The sequence below is a fragment of the Astatotilapia calliptera genome, chromosome 22 (assembly GCF_964374335.1).
Source record: "Astatotilapia calliptera chromosome 22, fAstCal68.1, whole genome shotgun sequence".
NCBI classification, from domain to species: domain Eukaryota; kingdom Metazoa; phylum Chordata; class Actinopteri; order Cichliformes; family Cichlidae; genus Astatotilapia; species Astatotilapia calliptera.
In genome coordinates, this window is record NC_137442.1 from 31,848,856 (window position 1) to 31,873,828 (window position 24,973).

At 42.7% G+C, this 24,973-nt stretch overlaps 1 protein-coding gene across 2 annotated transcripts; it reads left to right on the top strand.

Annotated features, from left to right (window-relative positions):
- Nucleotides 1-4,287: 4,287 nt before the first annotated feature.
- Nucleotides 4,288-10,936, top strand: LOC113015277 (uncharacterized). 2 transcript variants are annotated; one of them, XM_026157231.2, is made up of 10 exons: nucleotides 4,288-5,517; nucleotides 5,857-5,997; nucleotides 6,132-6,271; nucleotides 6,388-6,524; nucleotides 6,630-6,723; nucleotides 6,867-6,990; nucleotides 7,108-7,367; nucleotides 7,458-7,644; nucleotides 7,816-7,943; nucleotides 8,030-10,936. In XM_026157231.2, the coding sequence occupies exons 1-10, from the start codon at nucleotides 5,394-5,396 to the stop codon at nucleotides 8,345-8,347; spliced, it is 1,653 nt and encodes a 550-aa protein (XP_026013016.1). In that variant the 5' UTR covers nucleotides 4,288-5,393; the 3' UTR covers nucleotides 8,348-10,936. The 2 variants fall into 2 exon arrangements, with proteins under 2 accessions (XP_026013016.1, XP_080152318.1); XM_080296192.1 differs by having other exon boundaries at nucleotides 6,891-6,990.
- The last annotated feature ends 14,037 nt before the right edge of the window (nucleotides 10,937-24,973 follow it).

The following is a 24,973-nucleotide window of genomic DNA, read 5'->3' on the forward strand; positions in this document are numbered from 1 at the left end:
GAACATAAGTTAAAAACATTAAAACAATACACCTAAAATCCAATGGCCTTAGCCACGAAGATAAAGTCCAATAAAAGTCCAAACAGCGCAGAAACCAGCAGCACCATCACCGTCCTGTCTGCCTCTTCGTTCTGGTGCCGACTAAAAAGAAGAGAGGGGCAGCGGCAGTCACCATTCTTTGATTCCACCGGAGATTCGTCTTACCCCGGATGGGCAGAGCTCCTAACTCTGCCCGCCACTTTGCTGTGCTTCACACGCGTAGCCATGGTCTCGCCGTCCCAGGGACATAAGGTGCCAGCCTGCTGCCTCTCAATCCCCTGCCATGGGCCTCTCTCGGTGAGGAGATACCTCCCCTCAGCACCAACACAGACCTCTCTGCTCATCCCCAATCACTCTCTCCCGTGCGCAGTCGTCCGCGATCTCCGGTCCCATTCTCCTTTGCCGCACGCCTCTGTTGCCAACCCCGGTTACTACGCCATGTCTCTCCTCCTGTCCCTCGCTCTCTCTGCCTCTTATTGAATAACTGTGGCGAACCCTGATTGGTCCCAGGTGTGTCAAGTTAATGATCAGGAGGGGCGGTGCAATGGGCATCCCCCCCGGAACAAATCACATATCAAACACAAACAAGCATGCAATAACCCCACAAAAATAAAACACTACACGCTAATAAAAGATCAAAAAATAAAACACAGCACTACATGCAAGGAAATAAAAAACACCAAGTTAAACTTGTTCATTCCACCCTGTGACACAGTCAATGTACAACAGCTTGGCCTTTGACTCATGAAGGATCCCCCAGTCACTTGCCTTTGGGGATGAAAATATCTCTTAGCCATAATTTCATAGAAGCACAGACCCCTTTTATACTAACTTACTTTCAATCCTGTCAGGTTGGCCAAGTAGAGTCCTAAACAAGGAAGGAGGACATGAGCTCTGCTTGACTGCACCCAAGAACAAACCAGAGTTGCTGGCTGTGATTCTTTTTAGTGCTGACCTTTTATAAAAACACAAATTAAGAGGCATAGTTCATTAAATTTCTTACTTAGCACCTAACAGAATTAATATCAAGGCACATTCTTACCACAATGCATTCTTTATTTCCCCATCTGTTGCTTCCTCAATCTGTTTCTTCTCTTCCTCAGTGATAGCCAGTGATGCCAGTACACCTTCTGCTTGTGCAAAAGCCAGGTCAGCAGTCCATCAAATATCTTGGCTGGCAGTCTAGATTTAAAGCAAAAGGAAAAATAAATACAATGTGACTCAGCAAAAGTTTTAACGTGACCAAGCAATTTTTTCTACATAGAGTAGACAAAGTACAGTACGAGTATACAAAATACATATAAAAATGTGGGGATAGAGGAGACAGTCTGATGTCTGTAGTTTACAAGAGTTTACATACATGTATAATTTATACCACGTGTTAAAGTAAATTTCAGATGACCCGAGGGCCTTCTGGACCCCATCCCAGTAAAATCCTCAAGTTTTGATAGACATGCCAGTGCTCAGTCTTTTGATTCCAGCTGATCTAAATAAGTTTCAAGTTAAGATACTGTTTCCAGATTAACAGCATTTATTTAGGACTATTCACTTAAAGCACATGTTTTAACATTTTTGCTGTACAGTACCTGTGTGTGTGTGTGTGTGTGTGTGTGTGTGTGTGTAATTGTGTCAATATAAAACACAAAGCTTTACATAAAGTTAAGAGAATAATTAAAACTAAGACTATCTTGTGTTGTTCATGGTTCACTACCCTTTATACACAGTAAATTTCCCAGTGTTAAATCAGCAGTGTTAAAGTGTATTTACTCTAATAGAGTCATTATAACAACAGCTGGAGCAAAACGCCCCCCAGTGTGGGTGATGATTCCTGGAGTTAAAAGAGGCAGTGTCAACGTTACTCTAGAAAGCTCCTCCCACCACAGACTGGTTTTCAAACCAAGAGGATTTTTCACGACGCCATTTTCTTCACATCAGTTGCAGGGTAAGTTGTTCATATTTACTTATTAAACCAACAATTCGACATTTTAAGCACAGGTAGCACGTTAAAATAAGGTTACATTCCTTTTGTCCATGTTTATTATATATTTCATTTTGTACCAGAAGCAAATGTGACACTGTCTGTATGCTAATGTAAGGTTGTTAATTAGCTAAAAAAGTTGACTGATATCCGTGTTGGACTGTAAGGCTTGTTATCAAAATTTATTTCAGTGTGTAGTGGTGATTGTGTTGTGTTCTAGCATGTTCGAAATTCCATTAAATGAAACCCTCCATGTGTTGGGATCTACATATTAACATTAGCTAGCTAACTAGCATTTTGGCTAACCTCAGTGCGCGGGCAATTCGCTAGTTATCGTTAAATTTTAAATTACCTAACTCAAGCATTAACTAATTAAAATTTTACACTAAATGTTACATCTTTCTTTTTTTCTTTTTTTTGATACCTAGGTACCAGATATAGAGGTCGTTTTCAGTAAGGTTATTGTCTTATTTTAACTCGGCTGTCTTCAGCAATTTTACGGTTACAGGATTACAACCAGTAACTGTCAGCAGGTGTTATAAGCTTGATAAAATATCCAAAATGTCCAGGATTCAGTTTTTAATGCTTTTTTTTAGTAGTTTGAATTTAAGATGACAGCGTTTGTATTTATTGTGAGTTGATGGTATTGACAAAAGTTACCCTGCTGCTTTTTCCATTTTGGTTACCAGACTGTTCAGTATGTTAAACTAAAGATGAACAAAATACTGACTCCCTAGTGCTAAGTTAGGTCAGACAAATGGTAAAAAGTAGTAGTTATTATTTTAGTTTTGTATTAAGGATTATATCTTGACACCTTGTTACACTGACATAAAAGTAACATATAGTGTAAGAAATCACATTGCAAGGCTGTTTAGCCTTGTTTAGCCAAGAGGACATTAGACCACTGTTACAGCACGATCAGCGGGGCCTATCGCGCGGTGCCCCGCGCTTCACTCGGACTTTCTGACCACGTCATGATCCACCTAATCCCCGCGTACAGACAGAGGCTGAAGCTCTCCAAACCTGTCGTGAGGACTAAAAAACTGTGGAGCAACGAGGCTGTGGAGGAGCTTCGCACGTGTTTGGAGACCACAGACTGGGACACATTGAAGGCTGCTTCTAACAGCTTGGACGAGTTTACGGACACTGTCACCTCCTATATCCACTTCTGTGAGGACAGCATTGTGCCATCACGCACCAGGGTGAGTTATAACAATGACAAACCCTGGTTTACTCCTAAACTCAAAAAGCTGTGGCTGGAAAAGAGAAAGGCGTTCAGAAGCGGAGACAGGGACTGCTACAGAGAGGCCAAGTACAGGTTCACTAAAGAAGTGGACATTGCTAAACACCAGCACTCTGAGAAGATGCAGCAGCAGATCTCAGAGAATGACTCGGCCTCTGTGTGGAAAGGTTTTAGGAATATCACCAACTACAAGCCTAAAACCCCCCACTCCACTGATGACTTGCTCTTGGCCAACACCCTTAACGACTTCTACTGCCGTTTTGACGAGCCATCAGGCAGCCTTCACACCTCCAACGGCCCCAACAATAGAGGCACTTTGGACACTAATTCCCCCACCTCTCCCCCCTCCATAGAGCCATCACCACCTTCAAACTGTTCACCTACAACACCCCCCTCCTCACCCCACACAAAAGAGGATTTCACACCACCTCCTCCCACCACAACTCTTCATATTCATGAAGCAGATGTGAGGAAGCAGTTTAAGAACCTGAATGCTCGGAAAGCTCCCGGCCCAGACGGCGTGTCTCCTGCCACCCTCAGACACTGTGCAAACGAGCTGGCCCCAGTGTTTTCTGGCATTTTCAACTCCTCACTGCAGGCATGTCATGTGCCTGCCTGCTTCAAGTCCTCTACCATAATCCCTGTCCCCAAGAAACCTAGGATCACTGGACTAAATGACTACAGACCCGTGGCTCTGACATCTGTGGTCATGAAGTCATTTGAGCGCCTAGTTCTCTCCCATCTCAAGACCCTCACGGCCCCCCTCCTGGACCCCCTGCAGTTTGCATATAGAGCCAACAGGTCTGTAGACGACGCCATCAACATGGCCCTACACTTCATCCTGCAGCATCTGGACTCCCCAGGAACCTACGCCAGGATCCTGTTTGTGGACTTCAGCTCTGCCTTCAACACCATCCTTCCAGACCATCTCCGAGGCAAGCTTTCCCAGATGAATGTGCATGATCCCATCTGCCGGTGGATCACTGACTTCCTGACGGACAGGAAGCAGCATGTAGCATGAAGAATGTCTCGGACTCCCGGACCATCAGCACCGGCTCCCCTCAGGGCTGTGTTCTTTCTCCTCTGCTCTTCTCCCTGTACACCAACTGCTGCACCTCCACCCACCAGTCTGTCAAGCTAATCAAGTTTGCAGATGACACCACCGTTATTGGGCTCATCTCGGACGGGGATGAGTCTGCCTACAGGAGGGAGGTTGAACGTCTGGTGTCCTGGTGCAGCCACAACAACCTGGTGCTGAATGCCCAGAAGACAGTGGAGATTATTGTGGACTTCAGGAAGCACACAGCTCCACTCCCCCCCCCATCATCCTGACTGACACCCCCATCACCTCTGTGGACTCATTCCGCTTCCTGGGTATCACCATCACCCAGGACCTGAAGTGGGAGCCCACCATCACCTCCGTCATCAAGAAAGCCCAGCAGAGGATGTACTTCCTGAGGCAGCTGAAGAAATTCAACCTGCCAACACGGACGATGATGCAGTTCTACACTGCAATCATCGAGTCCATCCTCACCTCCTCCATCACCGTGTGGTACGCTGGAGCCACTATCAGGGACAAACAGAGACTGCAGCGTGTTGTGCGCTCTACTGAGAAGGTGATTGGCTGCAGACTCCCATCTTTGCAGGACCTGTACACCTCCAGGACACTGGGGCGTGCAGCCCGGATCTCAGCTGACCCTTCTCACCCCGGACACAGTCTGTTTGACCTGCTCCCCTCAGGCAGGAGGCTCCAGTCCATTCGCACCAGAACCTCTCGCCATAAGAACAGTTTCTTCCCCTCTGCTGTTGGACACATGAACAATAACCATATGACTGTCCCCGCCACTAACACATGACCCTACGCTGTGTCACTGCATCATTCCATGTTTGGCACTGATCACCACCTGCACTCATGTATATATCTTTCTACGTAGCACTTTTAATTCTTATTCCTACTTTTATTTTTTCATGTCTATTTAAGTGCTATTTATGACAGCATGTTTGCACTGAAGCACCGCAGCAATTTCCTAATGTTGTAAACCTGCTCAACATTTGGCAATAAACCCCTTTCTGATTCTGATTCTGATTTATGGGACTGTTTTAATATTCACATTTTCTGTTTACTGTAGTTCAATGAAGAGCACTGACTATAAGAAATTACGGTCTACAGGAAGCATGCTGCTTAAAGCAAAACTCGGAGGTGTGCAGAAATTCGTTAGAGTATCTGAGCCAAGCCTTAAGGAGTTTTTGATTGCCGGTAAGAAACCAACATTGTATTAAAAAGGTGTACAAGGGGCTTTAAGTTCTTTTTGTTATTTAGTCTCTTCAAACTGCATTTTATGATTAATTGAAAATGATCTGTGTTTTGGAAGCATCTTAGTTATGAATGTATATTTAGTGGGGGGAAAACTGCATAATGTGAGTGTCACTCCTTTTAATCTACCACTTATCAAGCATGTTAGTGGCGCTTAATAATTTAGCCTTTGTTTATCTGACTCATTTTTGAAAGAGTATCTTGAAATGATCTTCATTTTAAGCTACAAAACATTAAATGTCATGTCTTTTTGTTTACACAAACTTGTGTGCTTGTTTCCAGCATTTGCAAAGTTTGGTGCGCCAGCCGTAACAGAAGGAGTGAAAGTTTTTGATAGTTCAGGGACTGAGTTGGATGAGGATGTTTTTGAGGATATAGTAACAGATCCCTCAACCGGGGTACTAACCATCAAATATGAAACAGGTTTGTTTGAGTGATTTGTGTTTCATTGGATGTCTTTTTTTAGTGTCATTATTACATCGTTTAATCAAAGAGTGTATAAAATGAGTCTATGGAGGGACGATGTAAACTGATTTGTTTTTGCTCCTATTTTTAAGGTCTGGAAACATCTGTTGCAGAAGTGTCTCCTGAGCGGTTCCAGTTATCATCGCCACATTCATCAGATTCACAGGATATGGTCATCCTTTCAGACAGCCCTTTGAGGAAACGTCAGAAGCTGGATGCAGAAGCTAAGCAAGTAAGAGTTAAATGATTTCCACATTCTTCTAATAGTGTCTTTTTTGTTTGTAGTTTAAGTGTTCTGAACTGCGGTGGTTATATCAACCTGTAGAATATTTTTATTGTGTTTTCCAGTTGGTGGAATCCATTCTCACAAGCAAACCTGGTGGAGAACGTATAATAAATGAGTACAATCGGACCAAGTCCCTGGTGGATGAAACCAGAAGAAAAATGGTCAACATACTGGTAGCTGACATGACAGAAAAAAATGGGTAATTTATTTCTGGCCCTGTGATTTTTACTATCATTTTCAAATTATTTTAAATCTCTATTAATTCCAGGGAAGCTGACTAGTTCTTTTCCTTTTGATCTTGCAGTACATCACCACCACGGCAGGTAAAAGAAATGTATGCCAGAGGAATTGTAACCTTTTTCCCTTACCTCAGTGACCCGTACTCAAAAAATGGCTATGTAAGTAGCTAACAGCAATAACTGATACAACTAAAATCAAAATTTTAAATCCTGCCAAAATTTATGTCCTCATCAACTGTTCATGGTCACATAACTTACTGATAAATTAATAAACAAAATGTCTGTATGTCTCACTCTCCAAGGAACATTATTATGATGGCGAGAAGGAACATTATTATGATGGCGAGAGTGGCACTGGGTACTTGGCCTGGAGGATTAAAACCATACAGAGATGCACTGCTAAAGAGAGGCGATTAACATCTGGAGGTAACACTTATAATTCAGTGGAATCATATAATACAGTTCCAAATTGTGGTTCTGTATTAATAATGGTTATCAAATGTTATTATTAGTTTTGATAAAGTTGTATTTCATATTGTCTAGCACCAGGAGATGGATCATCGGGTGAAGATCAGTGTGGTGGACCAACTGTCAGACGAGAGTTGCAGTTTGTTACAGAGAACGTGCTGAGTGAGGATGAGTGCAAGGAAGCAATCGCTCTGATGAAACATTCAGCTGATGAAGACACAGTCAAGAAGAAGATGAAGTTGACATTTGTTTATCGACACAACATGGTCCTTGACCCCCTGCTGTCAAGCAACATACTGTCTGTGTTTCCACGTTTCAAAGATATCAAAGGCTTGGTGAATATTTTTCATTACGTTGACAATGTAAACACATTTTATTTTTTGCAGATAGCAGATATAATTCTCTGTTCTCTATCCCTGTTACAGATCGAACAGGATTTTGTACTGATGTTTGGTGAAGATGTATCAGGCAGGTTGCTGGAGAGGTGGCCAACAACATTCAAAAGAAAGATTATCCAACAAGGCAGGAAGCTTCCTTCTACCAGTGACCTGGAAGAACTCTTGCTGGCAGCTGACTCTCCTGAGGATGCCACTGAAGTTAATGCTGACATTGGTGAGCTGTTATTTCTTTAATTAGAACATTCACAGGATATATAATGTTTGTCACAGAACAGCTGTCCTTTTGTATTTTGGGTCTACTCAAACATTTTGTCAATGCAGATGCATTGAAATTTGTTATTGATGAGGATGATTCAACTTTATTAAAAACAAATATTTTTTTCAGGCTGGGACAGTGACCTCGCAGCGATTCTATTGCTATTACATTTGATTCCACCATCTGGTCAGGGTCGGAAGAGACCAGGAAAGGTGTCAGCTTCTCAAGCAGAAAGGCATCTTGTGGTCTTCAAGAAGGTTTGTTTCTTTTCTATTTTTATGGTATGAATTACCAGTTTAAGAAACACTTGATTCTTATTGCCTGTCTGTATTTGTCTTTTCAGACTGGAACAAATATCCAAGAGCACCTTGATGCCATCACTACCAGCACTCAACCCTACCTCCTGCCTGTTGGGGTGAAAAAGCATGACATCCACCAGTTCTTCATTATTCTTGACAAGAATGCCATACCATGCAAGTCTACCTCTTCACTTGGTGCTTTTGATGAACTGTTTAAAGCACATTTTGTGTTTAGCACATCTTACAACACCATGCTTCACAACATGTACACGTTCATCCAAACCACAGTGTACAATATAGATGTTGGCAAAATCAAAGAAAGTCCCAGAGTTGCTGAAATAAGGACAAGGTTGCTTCGTTAGGGCTTGAAGGTTAATTCTCCATCATGAAGTGTTTTGTCTGTCAGGCTGAGTTTACTGGTTCAAACATGCTTGTTAGGCATTTACGGTTAGTCCATGGTTACTTACCTGGAAGAAATCTTCGCCTTAAATGTGCCCAGCGTGACTGTGGCTGTGTGTTTGGCACTTTTTCAGGTTTTAGAAAACATTTAAATACCAAACACCTTAACTATTTCGACCAACAGGCTGACACTGATGTTAATTTACAGCCTGATGTGGCAGTTAAAGAAGTTAGCACTACAGGGGAGGTGGTGTCAACTAATGTAGAAGAAACACCCACAACATCTGAAATGTTGAAAAGTTCAAATAAGAGCACTTTGGATATGTGTGCCTCTACTGTTGCACAGCTCAGGGCAGCTGGATTAAGCCAATCTACTGTGAATAGTTTTGTCTCCTCAATGGAGGAAGTGTTTTTTGAGATTCATACTCAGGCTAAAGATGCAGCTTTACAGAGCTTACCTTCACAGGACACTACAAGTAAAAAGAAATTAGAGCAGTCATTCAAAAACTTTGAAAATCCATTTACACTGTTAAATTCAGAAGCTAAACGAAATAGGCACTTTAAACAAAAATGGGCAACTGTTGAACCTGTTGAAATGGTGCTTGGCACAAGATTTGACAGTAGAAGAAACAAGATCACAGGGACTTTTGATCAAGTCATTGTAACCGATAGGTTTGCATATGTTCCTATTTTGGAAACACTGAAAACTATCTTTCAAAACCACCATGTTGTCGACATGTTCAAGTCGAGGAATATGTTCAGAGAAGGTGTGTATGCAGACTTAATCGATGCTGCCTATGTTAAAAGATGTCCCCTATTTTCTGCAGAAAAAGATGCCTTACAAATTCAACTGTTTTATGATGACTTTGAAACTGCAAATCCCCTGGGCTCTAAAAAGGGTGTACATAAATTAGGTGCAATATACTTTACACTAAGGAATTTTCCTCCAATCTTTAATTCGTTGTTGGTCAATATTCATTTGTGTGCTCTTTTTCATGCACAAGACTCAAAGCGTTATGGCTTTAATTCAATCCTTGAGCCACTTGTCAATGATCTGAAAGTTCTTGAGACAGAGGGACTGAAACTTCCCATGTTTAAACACTTGGTTCATGGCACTGTAATCCAGGTCACTGGGGACAATCTTGGCTTGCATAGTCTGTTTGGGTTCGTGGAGTCATTTGCAGCTCGATATTGTTGTCGTTTTTGTCTGCTTGAGAAGGATTGTTTTCAAAGTGTGTTCTGTGAAGATGATTCTGGTGTTGCACTAAGAACTCTTGATATGCATAAGCAGCACTGTGAAAGTGTACAAAGAGATCCTACGCTACCTCATGTATGTGGTGTGAAACGCACTTGTCTCTTGAATTCACTTAAATATTTCAACACAGCCAACAATTTTTCTGTAGATATCATGCATGACATTTTGGAGGGAGTTGCTCAGTTAGAGGTGAAACTTGTGCTGCAGTACATTCAGGAGAACTTCCTAAGTGCTGAACAACTTGCTGGTAGAATACATGCCTTTGACTATGGCTTCAATCAGCAGCGAAATCGCCCACCAAGGGTAAAGTTGTTTGATGGCAGTAATGATTTAGGACTAAATGCAATTCAATCTTGGTGTTTATTGCGTAATGTACCTTTGATGTTTGGCGATTTGGTACAGGTGGGTGATAGCTACTGGCATCTTCTACTTCTGCTTCTACAAATTGTCAATATTGTGTTTTCACCAGTGCTGTCAGAAGGTATGACCATCTACCTCAAACATTTAATTATTGATCATCATCAGCTCTTTAAGCAGTTATTTCCTACACTCAGTCTCCTACCAAAGCATCACTTCATGATACATTACCCTCGCAGTATACGAAATATTGGCCCAATTCTGCACATGTGGTGCATGCGTTACGAAGCCAAACATAACTTCTTTAAGAAGCAATTAAAAAGCTTTAAAAACATTACAATGACATTGGCCAAGAAACACCAAAGTTGTATGGCCATGTATTGGGAGTCTTTTAGCCTCGAAAGATTAGCTTTAGGACCAGGAAAGATGGTGACACTTGGAGAGCTGAAAGAAGGTCCAGAAATTGCTTTAAAATTTGGAGCTGCGTTGTCTACCAGTGTTTTTTCAGCTAAGTGGATAAAACATCATGGTACAGAGTACCGCACTGACTTTATCATCTGTACAGAGGTAGTGTCTGAGATTCCAGTGTTTTATAAGATCAAAAGTATTGTTGTGAAAGATGACATTGTATTGCTCTGTGGAAAACTGATGGAAACCCTGTGTTTTGATGACCATTATCATGCATTTAAGGTCAGAATGCACCCCAATATGGTGCTGAAGGTGTTGAACATAAAAGAGCTGTGTTACTTCAAACCATTTGATCTTCAAATGAAGTATGGCACTTCTGATTCCTCCCTGTATGTGGTTCCATATTGTCATTTTATGCCGAACTAAATTCATTGTTTTAAAGTGTTTTATGACTGTTTTGTGTATGTAGTGTTTTATGTACACTACATGAGATGTTTTAATATTTTGAGCCTGACATCAAAATAAAGCCGTTAAACGTATTATCTAGTTGTGGTTTTTGCTTACTTGTTTTATATTTTAAAGCATTATTAGAAACCAGGTTTTCATGCTGGAAGAGGAAGAGTTTTAGTAACACTACTTGGTGTAAAATTAATTTAAAATTTTACTCTATGAGAGCTAATTTTTCACAAGAAAAAGTGTATGAATAACATAGTATAGAGTAACATCAACTCTCATCAGAGTTATTTGAACCCCCAGTGTTAACTTGAAATAACTCAATTCAGTGTTAAAAATCAGTGGAATTTTACTCAAATAGAGTTAATTTATCACTATAATACAGTAAATAATATGACACTACTAGTAGTGTTAGGTTCATTTAACACTCTGCGGTGTTACTCAGTGTTAAATTTTTACTCTATTTAGAGTTAATTTTACTCTAAAATTGTAACACTATACAAAGAGTTGATTTAACACCAATTCCGAATAGGACCAAATAGACTCGGGACCAGTGTTAAATTTAACTCTTTAAGTGTTATTTTAACACTCCGAATTTTACTGTGTAATACTACCTTGGAGAACAGATACTCTGACCACTTTATTAGAGTTGGCTAAAATCCTTTTTTACATGTGAAAATGTAAGTTAGGCTGATTTTTACTACATTACAAAAAATGTTCCTAATTATTCTTTTTGAATCACACTTACAGTGTTTATTAAGTGTTGTTTTACTAGAAATCGCTTAAGTTCAAGGATGATCAAACATAATGTGATTTACTTGCATTCAGTTTGTATGAAAGAAAATTAAAAATAGAACGTTTATACAAATACTACTATTCACTCACAATGAGGAGGTTGCTCTGACTTATCTTTAGTAAGCTATGCCTAGCTCTTCTAAGACAACGGGTTTGCATAATGTTTTTAAGTTCTGGGAACTAATTAGATCGTACTTTGAAGTTACTTTCTTTTTTCTTTTTTTAATTTTCACGTCTTTACATGCTATTCTGATAATAAATAAGTGACACTGGCTTTGCGTAGTTACCTTAGAGAAGAAGGGGAGAAAGTGTTTAAAAGAAAGAAGATTTCTACTGAAGGTTTCAGGTGTGCAGAGTCAGAGCAAAGACATAAACAACACAAGAACAAGAGAAGCAAGCTGACACATTCTTAAGTCTAGGTAAGCCTAAAGTATGGTCTCAAAATTTTACTGTTGTCGCCTTTTTCTCTCAACATCTTCTTCTTCCACTTCTGTGGTTCAGAGGCTGGAGTTCAATTGCATTTAAATTCTTTGGTAAAGTTTCAAAGCATGAGTATAATACTGAAGTTATTTTCAATGTCATACACATGCAAAAAAAGCTCAAACACCTTGGATACTGTATATAATTCAAATACAGACTTAAACTATCCCTTAGACTTTTTAGTAGTTTTTATTTTTAGGAAAAATCAAGTACATTTATTGTGGTTGGAGAAAGTGACAAAAAAGTTTCTGTTTCTCAGGACGATGAAGACACTACTGCTGGCACTCGCTTTTTCAGGTCAGTCTGCAAAATGTTTTTGAGTATGTGACAGTAACTCCATATTTAGAATCAGTGCAATGAAAATAAGCTATTTGGTTTCTGTAGGATTACCATATTGCAGCATTTGTCATAAGTAACATTTCATTCTCCTTCAGGTCTGACTGTCATATCTACAGAGCTCTATAAAGAGTACCACTATGTGGTACCTCTGGATGTCTGGGCCTTGGATCTCCTCCATACCTGCTTCATGCCCTGGGGGACAGGACTACGGCTCCCCACACTCCCTAGCAGATCGTTACATGGAGAAACCTTTGGAATACAAGCATGCTGATCCACACAGGTGTGCACACAGGTGTTCACAGACGCGGACTACACCTTTCTTGGCTGCTGCCTCAAAGCACATTGTGCGCGGTCTATCTTGCATGCTGGCCAATAGCGTTTAATATTTAGTATCTACTGTTATCTACTGCTAGCTAGTTTATTGTGATGGTGCTGTATTTATTCCCTTTCTCACCGTCTCTTCTCCCCTCTGTTTTTCTTTCTCTCCCTCTCTTTCTTTCATTCTTTCTCCCTGTCCTATCCCCCAGTCATGTCTGTCCCGAAAATAAAATAAATACATAATTATAATAAAGGTCAATCTAATTGCAGTGCAAGTCTACAGAGAAGCTAAGCAAATAGACTGGAAACAAATGCTACTATTCTTGATGCTAAAAAATTAAAATGTATTCCTATCAGAAACTTTACCGATTTCTTCTCTTGGACACTAAATCAGAGGTTCCCTGATATAACACATCATTAAACACTAAACTGTTGAGAAGGTTACTTAAAAAATTATTCCACTACAGATTACAGAATACATGCCCCAAAATGTAGTTTGTAATGTCTTCCATTAAGTTATTCAATGAGAGTAACATATTCTGAATACTTTGGATTACTTAATATATTGTCATGCATTTAACAACTACATGAATGTACTATTGCTGTGTGATTTATTACTATTACTGAAAGCTACTCGCCACCGAGTAGCTGGCATTAGCTGAGGTTAGTTTATAGACTGTTTTCCGAACAGCATGTGATTATTTGCAGCTGTTAATGCTATCCATCAAGTCTAACAGTCTGCAGTCTATGAACTAAACTCAGCTAACACCAGCTAACAATGTTAGCTCGGTGACAAGTAGCCTTCAGTAACTGTAATAAATCACGCAGCAACAGTACATCGAAGATACCGAAGTGATACATAAACCAGGCTGCCACCAGAACTAAAACAAGGTAGTTAGCAGTAGGCTACCATTAGTTTTAAAAAAGAACTTAATTCCAGATGTTTCTTTAGGTTGCAGATGGAGTCTTTTTTCAAATAGTGGCTTGCTTGCTGGCAAACAGAGTTTGGATTGCACAGTCATATTTCGCCCAACCCTTTCTTCTTTAAATATGAAGTTGCGTCATAATTTCCAAGTAAGAAATGCATTCCTGCCATGCACTGCTGGCTCTGTTGTGCAGGCTTTGGGTCCATTTTTTTAACTGACACCACCACCATTAACAGGACGCTTACATTAAAGCCTCTTATTGTGTGTTTTGTTTGGGTTTACAGCAATGTAGGGAATTACCAAAATTAGAGAGGGGATAGCCTAACATATAAAACGGGAAAAGACTGCCATGTAATCCATTTATTAATCACCTATTTAAGCAGTAACTGTAACGGAATACAGTTACTCATATTTTGTATTTTAAATGCGTAACGCTGGTACATGTATTCCATTACTCCCCAACACTGCGCAAAACATCAAGCAACATGTAATGCTGGGGCCTTGCTGGCCATCACTCTAACTAGCAAGCAAAGATTTAAACAGCAACAAATTCATTTGTATTCTCTTCTATACATCACAGCATTGTTAATTGTTATATATATATATACAACTAGTAGCTCAGTGTTCCAACATTCGAAAGAAGGGACTGCTCTCACAGCTAGAGATTGACGAGGTACAACACAAATGCTACGGCAAGGAGGAGTCAGGACGCCAGGTCAGGGGGGAGATATCATCACCCCCACCCGAGATTGGGTACATAGCCCCAAGTGCGATAGGAGAAGGATCGTTGAGTGCGAGAGGAACTGACCTGAAAAATAGGATCATGGCCAAGCTTGAAACCTGGATCCCCCGAAGCCGGTTACCAAGATTACGTGAAGTACCCTCAGAAGGTCTGCTAGATGATGTTAATGCAACACTACGGAAAATACCTACAACCACGATTACCGACACTAACAAGCTGATCTACAATACGGCAGCAGTGATCAGTGAGATGCTTGGCTACAAGTTGAACAGCCACAAGGGGCAGTACCCTTCATGGAGAATGAGGCTAGAGGGCAAGATCAAAGTAGCACGGAGGGAGGTTAGCCAACTAACTGAGTTGTAGAAAGGTGCGACAAAGAAGGTGCATAAGAAATACAGCAAGCTGTCCATACCTGAGGCCTTGGAAACTGCCAAGCAAAGACTCACAGCCTTGGCCAGCCGCTTGAGGAGGTACACCAGAGAGATAGAAGGCAGGAGAATAAACCAGCTGTTCTCCACAGAACCAGCAAAGGTGTACTCTCAGTGGCAAGGGAACAATAATAATAAGAGAACAGCACCACCAAGGCTGGAGACGGAGCAATACTGGAAGAGCATATAGGAGAAGGACGCAACCCATAACGGCAATGCTCAGTGGCTAGTGGATCTGAGGGCAGACCATAGCGACCTCCCTGAACAGTGTCCAGTAACCATCACAGTGGCAGATATCCAAGAAAGGGTCTCCAGTATGAAGAGTTGGACAGCACCAGGGCCCGACATGGTTCACGCCTACTGGCTAAAGAAGCTGACTGCACTCCACGAGCGTCTGGCAGCACAAATGAACCAGGTGCTAGTTAATGAGAGACACCCGGAATGGCTAACCGAAGGTCGGACAGTCCTGATCCCCAAGGACCCCAAGAAGGGACCAGTCCCCTCCAACTACCGACCAATAACCTGCCTCAGTACTACATGGAAGCTCCTGTCAGGCATCATATTGGCTAAGATGAACAGGCACATGGGTCAATACATGAGCGGGACACAGAAAGGAATTGGCAAGAATACCAGAGGCGCAAAACACCAGCTACTGGTAGACAGAACAGTCAGCCGAGACTGCAAGACCAGACTGACCAACCTGTGCACTGCCTGGATTGATTACAAGAAGGCCTATGACTCAATGCCCCACAGCTGGATACTGGAATGCCTAGAATTGTACAAGATCAATGGGACCCTAAGAGCCTTCATCAGGAACTCAATGGGGATGTGGCGCACAACACTAGAGGCCAACTCCAAGCCCATAGCAGAAGTCACCATCAAGTGCGGGATCTACCAAGGAGATGCTCTGTCCCCACTGCTGTTCTGCATAGGCCTGAACCCCCTCAGTGAGATCATTAACAAGACTGGCTACGGATACCGACTACGGAACGGAGCAGTTATCAGCCACCTCCTGTACATGGATGACATCAAGCTGTATGCCAAGAGTGAACGAGACATCGATTCACTGATCCACACTACCAGGCTATACAGCAATGACATTGGAATGTCATTCGGACTGGAGAGGTGTAGTCGGATGGTAACAAAGAGAGGGAAGGTAGTCAGAACTGAGGGGATTGAACTACCAGAAGGCAACATCGCAGACATAGAGGACAGTTACAAGTACCTGGGGATCCCGCAGGCGAATGGGAACCATGAAGAGGCCGCTAGAAAAGCTGCAACCACCAAGTACCTGCAGAGGGTCAGGCAAGTCCTGAGGAGTCAGCTGAACGGTAAGAACAAGATCCAGGCCATCAACACGTACGCCCTGCCCGTGATCAGGTACCCTGCTGGGGTAATAGGCTGGCCAAAGGAGGAGATAGAAGCCACTGACATAAAGACAAGAAAGCTCCTTACCATGCATGGAGGGTTTCACCCCAAGTCCAGCACCCTGAGGCTGTACGCTAAGCGGAAGGAAGGGGGCCGGGGACTGGTGAGTGTCAGCACCACAGTCCAGGATGAGACAACGAACATCCAAGAATACATTGGGAAGATGGCCCCAACTGACCAAGTGCTCAGTGAATACCTCAGGCAGCAGAAACCCAAGAAAGAGGAGGGAGACGAGGAACCATCATGGAAGGACAGGCCCCTGCACGGTATGTACCACCGGCAGATAGAGGAGGTGGCTGATATCCAGAAATCCTACCAGTGGCTGGACAAAGCTGGACTGAAAGACAGCACAGAGGCACTAATCATGGCAGCACAAGAACAAGCTCTGAGCACAAGATCCATAGAGGCTGGGGTCTATCACACCAGGCAAGACCCCAGGTGCAGGCTGTGTAAAGTTGCCCCAGAGACAATCCAGCACATAACAGCAGGGTTCAAGATGCTAGCAGGCAAGGCATACATGGAACGCCATAACCAAGTGGCCGGCATAGTGTACAGGAACATCTGTGCCGAGTATAACCTGGAAGTCCCAAGGTCAAAATGGGAGATGCCCCCAAGGGTGGTGGAGAATGACCGAGCTAAGATCCTGTGGGACTTCCAGATACAGATGGACAAAATGGTGGTGGCTAACCAACCGGACATAGTGGTGGTAGACAAACAGAAGAAGACGGCCGTAGTGATCGATGTAGCGGTTCCAAATGACAGCAATATCAGGAAGAAGGAACACGAGAAGCTGGAGAAATACCAAGGGCTCAGAGAAGAGCTCGAGAGGATGTGGAGGGTGAAGGTAACGGTGGTCCCCGTGGTAATCGGAGCACTAGGTGCGGTGACTCCCAAGCTAGGCGAGTGGCTCCAGCAGATCCCGGGAATAACATCGGAGATCTCTGTCCAGAAGAGCGCAGTCCTGGGAACAGCTAAGATACTGCGCAGGACCCTCAAGCTCCCAGGCCTCTGGTAGAGGACCCGAGCTTGAAGGATAAACCACCCGCAGGGGCGTGCTGGGTGTTTTTTTATATATATAGTAAAATGAGTTTTCTCTAGCGTTCTTTTTTTTTTTTTTACCAGTGGCCAGAATAGCTGAATCAGTCTATTTCTATGCTTTTGTTTTTCAAGCTAAGTTATAAATGAAGCTGTGTAGCTTTATCCATAAATCTGCAAAAGCCAAATAATAAGTCTTCTGATGTAATTGTAAATAAAAATGTTATTTCAATTATTTTTCTTACTTTTCAGACTGAGCTTGTGAAGAGAGGACATCGTGGTCATCTGAGTTAACGTCTCACAACTGAAATGAAAATGACTGACCTGCTACTGAAACCATTTTCACCTTTAGAAACAAATTTTACGTATTTACATTAAACGTGCATTTTGTTTTAATGTATTTGTACTGTATACACTAACATCCAACAGTAGTTTGTGTTAGTGTTCACATGTTAATTTGCTTACTAGAATTCATATCATTTCTTTAACATTTTACCTTCATGTTTGCAGTTTAAAAAAAATTAAATCCTTTTCCTTGCATCTTCATGGAGTTTTAATGTACTTTGAAATATATAGACATATTTATTTAATATTTAAGTGTTTTCTTGATTAGTTCTTTTGTGATTTTTGTCCACAGGTCCTCTGTGACGCTTGATGTTTATCAATCTTTCTCTGTTTCAAAATGCAATCTTTTTATGATCAAGAAATAATCTGTTTATATTGATAATACATTTCTTAAAGTGTATCTGTCTGCTATAGCTCACCTGGTTCAGTGGGGAAATCAGATGCTGATAACTGTAGAGGTCTGGGTTTGAGTCTGCTTCAGACCATTTCTCGTTTCTCACTACTCCATCATCTCTCCTCTGTACCATGCTATCTAATAAAGGCCGAAAATAAATCTTGAAGCAAATACATATTTTGTGTGTGGTACTTTATTAAAGGTAAAATAGAAAATAAAGTTGAATTATCTTTATTAATAGTGGTTACCACCGTCGCAGCCACAACTACAGTACGGACTCCACTCCAACGCTCCCTTGCCTGCTCCTCTGACTCACTTCTGGGATCTCTCGGATCAGATCATTCTCCACACTCAATCGGACTCCTGAAACCCTGCCTCCCCCTCTCACACACGAATCAGTTACCTTGAGTTCCCTTGGCTCCGCTCTGATTGTCCTCTCCCTGTGTTACAGTGCCTCCGACCTTCAGCTCACTCGTCCACGTGCCCCACTCTAGCTCTGGACCTCCCTTGTCATGCTTCCGTCCCTGTCCATGTAACTCATGCAGCTTTAAGCTGTATCCAAATTCCTTGGACACATCCTTCGGAAGCCGCATTTGAAGGCCGATTACATCACAGCCAGGCGACGAAGGCAGTCCCAATAAGAAGCCTGCTTCATGACCAATGCGTCCTTCATTTGAAGGATGGGTCGGGTGTATCCTTCGTGGCCCAACCTATCCCAGAATTCATAGCTTGGTTCAGCCAATTCCCGTTTCCAAGAATGGCGGCAGCTACTTAGATTTAATATTACTCTTTCTAGGTCACAAAATAAACTTTAAATATATTTTCAGGCGAGAATGTATCTGTGTAAACTTCAAATTGATAGCAGACGGCTGAGTTTATTAAACTCCACCGACAGCTGGTGACACAAATCTGAAGGCTAGATTGTCCCATTTCACAGCCTCACACTTCCGGCCTTCTCAGTCTTCGAAGGACCCGGCCCACGTAGACCACGAAGGCCGGGTCCTTGAAGAAAGCGGCCTAGGAATTGGGACACAGCTTTAGTCAGTGTTTGCCTCTCATCCTCACAGTTAGCGTTTCCATGACTTTGACCATTTGCTCATGTTTGTGTTTATAGCGTTTTGATTCTTAGCCCTAGTATTACTCACAGGTCATGTTCACTGGAACTTGCTACTGTCATTGTTTTGCCCACGCTCCTGTATAAAGCCGTCGCCTGTTCACTAGTGTGACCATTTGCTCACTGTTTGTATTGATTCACACCCTGTATATATCACTGTTTATATCTTGCCCGATCACTGTACATAAAACTCAAGTTGCACATATCCTGAGCCTCCTTCTTGAATCTGCGTTTTGGTCCATTCTGTGGTCTAGCGTTTTTGCCGTGACATTATGAGCTACACTCAAGACAACTACATACAGAAAGATAGTCCCCAGAGTTTTGCAACAGGACCTTCACCTTTACCTTACATACACTTTCCTTAATACCAACCACTCATGATGTACACATAATGTATCATGTTGCTAAACAGAAGTTGTCCTTTGATCTCCTCTGTCTTCATTTAGAGTATGTCGGTAGATTGCTACCGGGAACATAGAGATGACAAATCTCTAGAAGTGTTGTGCTACAGTCATGTCTGCTTTTCACACTTTTACTGGAATGCTAGTTTTTCTTGATTGCATGAGCATCATGCGACAAGTCAAAAAACATAGTGGCCATGGTCTGGTTCCAAACATGAGCCGACTTCAGTTCAAACAAACGCCCCAAACAGTTTTTTAAACAATATTTTTAATCAGCTTTTATCTTATAGGCGTGCACAGGGACCTGCTGGAACATCTCAATCAAAAAAGAAATCACATTTCAAAGCTACTCGGAATTCCGTTAAACAACGTTAAACATTTAACAAGCAACCTAGCCAACTCCACCGCTGACCCATTTAGCTGCCAAGTGACCTTTTCAAATTCCCAGAGCATCATTAGTTGTCTGACAGCAAAACCAATCACAGCAGAAGTGAGCTGATCCAGTTTAAACAAGATTTATTGCCACAATCTTTGGCTCTAATTTTCCCACACGTTTCTGCTGCCTGTGTGGCTACAAAACTCAGGTTGTTTCAGTCAGATGACCATTTTTGTATTACAGAGCTCCAGATCAGCATGAATTTTCGTTTTTATTTTTGCAGAGAGATTTCTGCTGTTGCAGCAGTCAGAGATCACCTGCCAGTCAAACCATTTAGAAAGCTGAGATGTCTCTCCAATTGGGTTTTCTCTTAATCAGCCTTCTCTAAGTAGCTTTACACATGCTAAGTACCCAGATCTGCTAAGGATTACACACATAAAACACAGAACTACTTTTGTCAGGAAATATAGAGTTTATGTTATATACAATATATATATGAAAAACTCCAGATTAATAGCACGTTACCGTTTGTGAGATGACTATAAATTGGGAAGTGATTTAGCAACAGACACCAACACACCCTCCTCCAACCTCCCTGAACACACCAGGAAGCCAAAACCGCCCACTACATCCCGGTGATATGTCACCAGTCTCCATGGTGACCCTAGAGCCATCTGGAGCACAATATGAAGCATCACACAAACACACAGCAAAAATCACCCATTGTCAGAAATGATTCCTGGTAATAATAATTTCTTCTTTTAAAACTCTGGAGGATGAGATCTAGCTTATTGTTCTCATTATTAGCCTCTTATCTGTGTGTGTCTGTGTTATGATGATACACAAATGAGTTTGCATAATTTCGAGTGTCAGTAGTCGCAGACTATTCCAAATGGCAGTCGCTCCACCTGCTGCCATACCTTCAGGCACACAACACATACACACAGGCAGACAAACTGAGAAAAATAAAAGAGTGGAGGTGGGATAGTAATTCAACCGTGCTATTGGCTGGTGCGAGACCATCTCTGGCAACACCCTAAATGAGTTCTCGTGTCTCCCATGGCAAGATGGAGCACTGCTGATAAAGCAGAGCCGCGGGCCTCGGTTTCCTAGTTTACACTGCTACTAAATCACAGTTTGTCTCCCGCTCTTCGTCTGCTATAGGTGCTAACTGTGTAGGTTTGTGTGTGTGTGTGTGTGTGTGTGTGTGTGTGTGTGTGTGTGTGTGTGTGTGTTTGTTTGATGCTTTCCAAGTGATTGGTGAGACGAACAAAATAACCAGTAAAGTGACTGGAAAGTGGAAACAAAGAAAACGATACAATAAAACCTGAGCATGTGTGTGTGAAAGAGAGAGTAGCCAGAACATTTCACACAGCCATCATTCCTCAAAGCTCTTATCATCTACGTTGGCATAAAAACATCAAGATTCCAAGAATCAAAAGAAATCTCTGTGCGCAAGGGATGAGGCCAAAAACCAGCATTGAATGCCCAGAATCGTCAGGCTGGCTCTGCGTTAAATTGCATTAGACATGAGTGTCATGGAAATCGTGAAAGAATGGCCAAGATTCAGCCTTACAGTACACGGATGAAGCTTTTTAAACAAGGTTGTTGATTTTTTTAAAAAGGAACAACAACAACTAATAAACAAGGTGGGATAGCTAAACATTTTTTAGGTGCTGTTTAACTAGCTAGCTACTACCGCAGGATGGGACCACCACTCCTGACCAGTGTTGGTGAAGTTACTTGAAAAAGTAATCAGTAACTAATTACTGACTACTCTTAAAAAAGTAATCCCATTACTTTACTGATTGTTTTCAAAAATACTGAGTTACTTTTAAAAACATGACACACAACCTTAACAGGTAATAAAGTAATAGATCTTTCAGCCCAATTCTACTTTTTCTGCAGGGGTGTCGAACTCCAGGCCCCGAGTGCCTGCAGATTTTAGATCTCACCCTGGGTCAACACACCTGAATCACATGATTAGTTCATTACCAGGCCTCTGGAGAACTTCAAGACATGTCGAGGAGGTCATTTAGCCATTTAAATCAGCTGTGTTGAATCAAGAACACATCTAAAACCTGCAGGACAGCGGCCCTCAAGGCCTGGAGTTCGGCACTTGCAAATCCATCATATAAAATGTAATCAAATTAAAAAGTCTCTTTTTAAATCTTGTTTTATTAGTTTGAATCTTTTAACAAACAAATTAACAAATTAAACATTCTCTGACTGGAAGAAATTGGTTTAACATTTAAACCTATTTTCTACATATCCCAGCATATTAAAAAAATGGCAAAGGTATGGCAAAAAAACGAGGGAGAGGAGAGAGGTAAGTGACGGGACAAGGTAAGGACCCATGGTGACGTCAGACGTCTAGAGTTTCTTTAAGCTTCAAGTATACCAAATATACTAATCAATTGTCATATAACTAACAACATCTGTCCTATCATCTCTAACACCCTGGAGGACAACAGGGAGAGTTCAGACGCTCTCCAAGATTACATCAACCGGTGCTTCAAGATTTAGTAATGAAGAAGGCTCAGAGTGCATCTTTCCCGGCCAAAATTGAGACACCGTCATCAAAGAGATGTCGCCCGGCAGACTCCCCCGGCACAACATCGCCTGCCGGCAAAGACATTGCAGACATCCTGGAGTCAATCAACAAGCGATAGTCCAGTTTCGATGCGAAGCTGTCCCTGGTGATTTTACACCTAGAATTTAAATCTCTGAGTGAATCCCTGGAGTTCAGCCAGCAGCAGGTGGAAACGCTTGCCTCTGAAAATGCCACGCTACGGGAGTCGGTCAAATCTGTCACCGATAATATGACCTAGCTAAACATAGAAAATAAAAAAATAAAAGAGTCCGTTATCGAACTACAAGCCCATAGCATGAGAGACACCCTTGTGTTTTCTGGTATTCGAGAATCTGCCAGAGAGGACGCTGAGGCAACGGTGAAAAGCTTCATTAAAATCCACCTGAAGCTGCCGGAGGACACCGTAAAGAACATCGCCTTTGAAAGAGTGCATCGCTTGGGGGCCGTGAGGTCGCCGACCGGGAGACCACATCCAATTGTGGCCAAATTCGGCCAATTCAAACAGAAGGAACAGGTGAAGAGGGAGCTGAAAGGAACAGAGGAGCTGAAAGGAACAGACTTCAGCGTGAACGACCAGTTCCCCAAAGAGATCCTGTATTCACGCATGGTCCTGTTCCCAGTTCAACGTAGCTTCATCCAGAGAGGCTCCCGGGCTGTCATTGCCATGGACCGGCTCTACGTGGATGGACAGCTCTACCGCGACCCCGGCACCACACCGTGGTTATATTGACTGCACTCCAGATAAGAACCCGCTACACTCTTTTCTTATTCACTCACACTCTACTTTAACATGTGTTTAACCTTGTAATATCAGTATGATGTCATAGCCGATATAACACCGTCACCCTCCTTCATTGCTTTAATTGGAAAGTTTCCATTTTTTTCTTTTTTTCTTTTTTTGTTGTCTCTCACCGTTCTCGTGGTTTCTTTCTTTCTTTTCTTTCACTGCGGTGATCACCTACTTCCCCACTCACCTACAAACAACACCCTCTATTTCTGCATATTCACACACCACAATCAAGCAAACACATGCGCTCAACGGCAGCACATTTACAACAGCCTCACAGTGCACACAGACTTATAGGACACACACGCAAGCCACGCTTGTTCATATTAGTGAATAGTCAGACTGATGGAGCCTCTCACCACACATTTGTTTTCTCTTTACAAACAAGTGATGTTTCCACATTCTCTTCACCCGTCTAAACGAAACACCCAGCGTACATCATTAGACATAGACACACAATTATGGGCACACTAAGGTTTGTTACATGGAATGTAAATGGAACTGTCACCAGAGAAAAGAGGTTAAAGATATTTAACCAGCTTAAAATACAACAGGCAGATGTTGTTTTATTACAAGAAACTCACAGGCCTGTCACAGGGTTTAAACAAACTTAAAACACCTGAGTTTCCTAATGTATTTGCAGCCTGTTATAATTCTAGACAAAGGGGAGTAACAATTTTACTCGATACAGTTATAGATCCAGAGGGTAGATTCCTAATTATTAAATTATCAATATTTAACAAAAAGCTGTTGGGGTGGGTACAGTTTCCTCTGCGGTGGGGTCGGGTGGGCTGCCCAGGTCCAGTGGGGCTTGGCGGTGCTGCTGCCATAGGCCCCTGTCTGGATGGGCCTGGGCTCCCTTGCCTTGGTGGGTGCCGAAGGACAGGGGTGCCTACTGGGGTCAGCGGGGGAGCTGGCCCTTCTTTTCCTCCCCATCCCCAGCTTCCTCCCTCTTCCCGCTCCGACACACCCACCCACACAAGTAGAGCCTTGGGGTGCGGGTGTGTCACCAGGGTGCAGGGGAGGCATTTCCCTCCCCTCTGTCTCCTTCTGGCCACCTGTGCCTCAATTTTATTCCACAACTTAGACATCCACATTACTCACACTCTCATAACACATACATATAGGGCCTTGAGGGTGGGCACGTCAACGGCGTCCAGTGGACAGTCTGTGTATTCAACCCCTCCTCTGGCGCCAGTGCCCACCTCTCAATTTTAAATCCATGTAGACATTGAGGAACCCTCGGGAGGGGCCGTGCTAACACCTGCTGTTCTCTGGCAACAGCACCATGCTCTCCCATTTTTTAAATCCACCTAAGAACAACACGCAGCAACACTACACATGAGCGAGAGGAGGGAGGTTTGGGGTCTTCACACACCCCCGTTCTCTGCTGGCCATCGGGGCGGGGGGGCTGGGAGGAAGCGTTGGCCGTTCGATTGGGATCTGGGATGCGGGGCCTCCCTGCTGCTGCGGAGCCCGAGGCGGTCTGCTTGCCTCCACCCCGGGGGAAAGGGTAACATTTCCTGGGTCTAGGTGCCGTTTCCCCCTCTGGGGGCGAGGGTACCTGGACCCGGGGTATAGAGTATGTTTGGGGAGGGTGATTGTGTGTACATGT